The sequence below is a fragment of the Fukomys damarensis genome, unplaced genomic scaffold (genome assembly GCF_012274545.1).
Source record: "Fukomys damarensis isolate Sample0158 unplaced genomic scaffold, DMR_v1.0_HiC HiC_scaffold_25, whole genome shotgun sequence".
NCBI lineage: Eukaryota > Metazoa > Chordata > Mammalia > Rodentia > Bathyergidae > Fukomys > Fukomys damarensis.
The window spans coordinates 23,346,960-23,351,526 of NW_022900937.1; the positions used below are offsets into that span (position 1 = coordinate 23,346,960).

At 55.9% G+C, this 4,567-nt stretch overlaps 1 protein-coding gene across 3 annotated transcripts in view; it reads left to right on the top strand.

Moving 5' to 3' along the window:
* The window catches only part of Pml (PML nuclear body scaffold), a 33,781-nt gene that overhangs the window by 22,100 nt on the left and 7,114 nt on the right, over positions 1-4,567 (top strand). The window contains exon 8 of one of the 3 annotated variants that reach the window (XM_010626880.3): positions 243-3,611. The exons of the other annotated variants lie outside the window; for them this stretch is intronic. Within the exon in view, the coding sequence (XP_010625182.1) occupies positions 243-647 (405 nt within the window). The 3' untranslated portion in view covers positions 648-3,611. Of the gene's footprint in view, positions 1-242; positions 3,612-4,567 lie in introns of those variants that run through there. 3 annotated transcript variants of the gene reach the window in all.

Genomic DNA, 4,567 nt, shown 5'->3' on the forward strand with positions numbered 1-4,567 from the left:
AAAAAAAAAAAAAAAAAAAAAAAAAAAAAAAAAAAAACTTATAGCCATCCTGAGGTGACCCAGTGGCCTTGTGGGTAGTGATCCCTGTATCCCTGGCATGGTATCAGAGGCTGGGCTGTCCCCTGTCTAGGGAAAGGGATGAGATAGAACAAAGCTCTCAGTCTGAGGTTCTATATTGGAAGTGCCTGCGACCACCAGAGACCACTGAGCCACCCTCTTTACCAGCCTGCCCCCTGCTGCAGAGAGCACAAGAAGCCTCCTGTCAGCCCCTGGGCACATGCTGGCCCCCAGCTTGGCCTCTTTGGCATCCTGCCCAGCCTGCTGCAGCCTTGAGCATCGAGTGTCCCCACCCACCTCCCGATCGCCCAGAGCTCACCACTGTCCTCGGAAGGATCTGCACTGGCTTGCACAAGGCACAGAGAGCAACTATCAGCCTTCACCATACCATCCACCAGCATCAGCGCACTGTACGGACTTTGCCACGACCCGTGGCCCAGGCCACCACCCGGGTTACCACAGTGCCTCCCAGCCATCCTCACAGTATCCAGGGGCTTGCTAGCCGCCTGCGGAGCTTCTTTGGCCTGTCCCATCGGGCACTCAGAGCAGTGCCACACCGCCGCCGTGCCCCCCGAGACTCCCCCACTTAAGCCCAGTGGCTCGACACTTTTTTTGCCCTCCTCTCTCCTTCACGGCCTCCCAGCTTAATGCGTCTTCCACAGCAGGGTAGGGGAAGCAGGGAGGTCCAGCAGGGTAGGGGCTCCCCATAGGGATTTGGGCAGAGCCCCTTGGGAAGACCCCCCAAGTCCCAGTCCCAGTGGATGCATCTCCAATCGCATCTCCGCCCTCACATGAGCCTAAGAGGCCCCTTACCAGCCCGGTCCAGGCTCTCCTCAGCTAGGCCTCTGGCAGCCCCAGGAGCCTCCCTTCTCTGTAGCTGCTGGCCCCATCTTGCAGCCAGACTCCCTGTCCTGGGCTCCAGCTATGTGGCCCTTGGGCATGGGCCCTTCCTCACAGACCTCTTTGCCCAAGAAGGAAGCTCTTCTCTCCCCTTGTGCTCTCCCATTTTCTCAGCCTGTGTCCCCACCCAATCCTTTCCCTGGGCCTCCTCCAGGAAAAGCCTGTGTGGCTGTCCCAATCCCTGGCAGATGTGCTGCCCAATAAACACTTGCTGAACAATCACGATTGCGAGCCCTTATTCCACGGCTAGCAGGCTGCACTGAGGCTCAGTTCCTCTTGGGGGCGCCAGGTTCCACTTCCTCCCACACTCAAGCATCCATGGGGTGGGGAGCGAGGCTCCATGGTCTAGTGAGGCCCCTGTGCCTCTGAGACCCAGCTCTCGGGGTCTCCTCACGCCCTACGTGTCTATCTCAGGGGTCTGCCCACCTCCCTTTGGGGCAGGCAGATGTGAGCATAGCCTCCCCACTCAGTCCCACCTTCCTCCTGGGTGACATCAACATCACCACCCCACCTCTGTTCCTTGACCTCTCAAGGGTTAGCTGCCAAGGCTATGGCTACCCCACACCTCACCACCACCATATCCCATCTCCAAACTGTTCTGTGTGGACTCTGCAGCTACCTGTTCCTTAAGCCCTTAGTCCTCTGCAGTTAATCTTCCCCCAGCAGGCATTGTCCTGGTTCTGGTCATTCATGATCAGGCTTTCTGCTCCCTGCCCCACTGTGCCTCTGGTTAGGCTGAGAGCCCAGGAGGGAATCAGGAGCCTGCTGCCTCCCTGCTGCCCCCTGGAGGTGAGATCTGTCAGAGAAAAGCCACCAGAGAGACAACTGCAAAGGACAGACTGCCTGCTGCCTCTGAGGACCTCTGGGTGCCCCGGATGCCACTCCCTCCTGCACTATGTGGCTGCTCCCTGGGTTTCATTGGACCATCACTATGTGCTGGTGAATGCACCTTCTGCTGCTGGGAGAAAACAAGTGCCTCCTGTGGCATGGGATCGTGGACATCTTGCCTAATTTTGGATTCACCTGTACCCATCCAGCCCTTCTCTTGTCATCTGCATCAGGTAGAAAGGACATCTGCCTGCCCCTGGCATTCATCCCTGTGTCCTGGTGCAGCCCTCATCCCTGGGAGCCTCTGTTTCTCCATCTCTCCTGCATCTTCTAATTCTGCTTCCTTCTCAACTGAACACCCTGAAAGATATCATCCTCTCCAGACCCTTGTGCCCCTTGATGCTTCATGCTGCCGCTTCCTCAAGACACCTATCTCTGCCCCTCTAGCTCCACGCCCCTGAGCACAGTATCTTGCTTAGTCCTGGGTGTCCTTGGCTGCACTCTGGATCCTCCCTCCACGCCTCTTCTCCACCGCTTTGGTCCTGGCCCTGTACTCTCTCCTGGTTCTCTCTGCTCTGGCCATGCCCTAGCTGCAGTTACTGTCCTGTTGCTCCTGCCTGATGGGTGTGGATCCAGGTACCTCAACCTCAGCCCCTCTTCCTCCTTCTCCAAGAATGGCTGCACCATCCATGTGATTACACAGGCAGGGTCCCAAGCCACCCATCCTGCTCCTATTAGTGGTACCCAGCCAATTTGGGAGCATCTTTTCATGCCTGCGTCCTCTGGTACCTGGGAACTGTCCATCCTGTGATTGTGATAAAGCTAAAGCTATCATGGACTGCAGAAGGAAAGGTGCCCAGAGCCTCATCGGACATCAGGACAGTGACACTGAGGAGCGGGGTGAGGGGCATGGGGTGAGTGGGGGCCACATCCAATCCCCAGCTGTCAACAAGGAGTCTGGAGGGGCTGTAGGGTTAATCGTGGGACAGGATGAGTACATTTTGGTCTATGGAAAAGTGCACAGCTAGAAGCTGGTGTTCACTTTAGCTGTGAGGGAGCAGAGGCCACTTCTTCTGTGTGAATTCCTTTGAGGTGCCTATAGACAATTAGCCATACCAGAATCCCAAGCATACAAAGTATTTTTTAAAAATGAATAGCTGTGTGCCCCTGGTGCATTGCTCGCCCACTTTCTGAGTCCCTTCAGACTGCTGGTCCCCTTAGGGAAGCCACAGCGCTCCCACTGCAAATTCCCACTCCCTGAGCTGGGGGACAAGGTGCTCCAGGCCACCTGGTCCCATGTGTTGCCTGCCCATGGCCTTTGTCAAGCCTCCGCTGAGAGCTGGTAGAAGGCTGGTCTGCTCAAGCAGTGCCTTTTCCAAGTGGCTCAGCACTTGGAGGGGCTGTGGCATGGACTTCCTCTGCGCCTGTTCTGTCTCTGTCTGTCCAGGGCTCAGGGAGAGACTTGGAGCAAGGAGGTTTGCTGTGTGGCACAGTGAGAGTCAGGGAGTGGAAAGTGAATCCCAGTCCTGCTTTTGGAATCCCTTGGTGAGGACTGTGCTTAAAATGGAACATCCATGGTGGGTGAGCAGAACCTGTAGCAGGGCCTGTCTGAGGATCCCAAGCTGAAGAAGATAGGTTCTCTCAGCCACTTTTGTGACAGATGCCCAGCTCCAGAGCCTTGGTAGCAGCTGGACCAAGTGGAAGCAGGAGAGGGCCCCACTGAGGAGGCCACCTTGGGAAGAAGTGACAGTGGTGACCATCCAGGAAGGGAGGCCAGTGGGAGCAGTTGGTCCTGGCAGGGAGCCAAGGTGCTGGTGAGTGTGCATATTAGAAAGTCTGGGTGCTCAGTGGAGAAGGTGGGCATAGTACCACCTGCAAGGAGCCACAGAGGGTACAGGCTAGCCAGTGATACATGTAGGCTGTCTCCTGGGCCTTTGTGACTTTGTAGAAGCTGGAGGTTTTGTGTCTGCAGGAATGGAGCTTAGTGTATCTTGTGTGCAGAGGCCTGGGCACTGAGAGGGCTCTCAGGAGCTTGGGGACTCTCACTGCACGTCACTGTCAGATGCTAGATATTGTCAGGAGGTGGATGCTGACCACCAAAGAGGGCTACTTGGCTGATGACTAAACATGGGACTGATCCACAGGGAGGACAATGGTTCCCATGCCTGCCTGGGCACTGAGGAGTTTCAGCAACTGTGCATCCCTGGGTCCTACCCCCGGAGATTCTGATTCTATGATATAGCCTCAGCTTCCAGAGGTTTTTAGTGCTACTAACATCAGGTTATGTGAATGAGGCCTGAGTGGAGGTGATGTTGCCTACAGGGTGTAGTACAGCAAGGGACAAGAGAGCCTAGATGCCCTGGTAAATCTCCCAGGCTTTGGGAAGCTGGCTCCATTTCCAGTTAGCACTTGCTGTGCACACACCTAGGGCCACTGTCGGGCTGCTGTGTTGAGCTGGGCTGCAGTTGACTGGCTCAGGCCGTGGGGTCTGTGATGGAAATGGGTGAGGTGGACATAGCTGGTCAGCCAGAACGCATGTGTGTTAGTTCACCACCTCCTGGATCCCTCATGGCTCTGTCAGCTTGCTTTTAGAGAAGCACAGCCCAGGAACCCAACCTAACAGAGTGACCCATTCCAGTGTTTAGTTGCCTCTTTCTGAGACTATCAAAGATAACCCAGCTCAAAACCCATACCAGCACTCTTCAATTCCAAGCCCCTATACTGAGCTCTCAGGATTTCCTGCTCCTTTGATCCTCAGACCTCCTCCCCTTCCCCCTCCCCC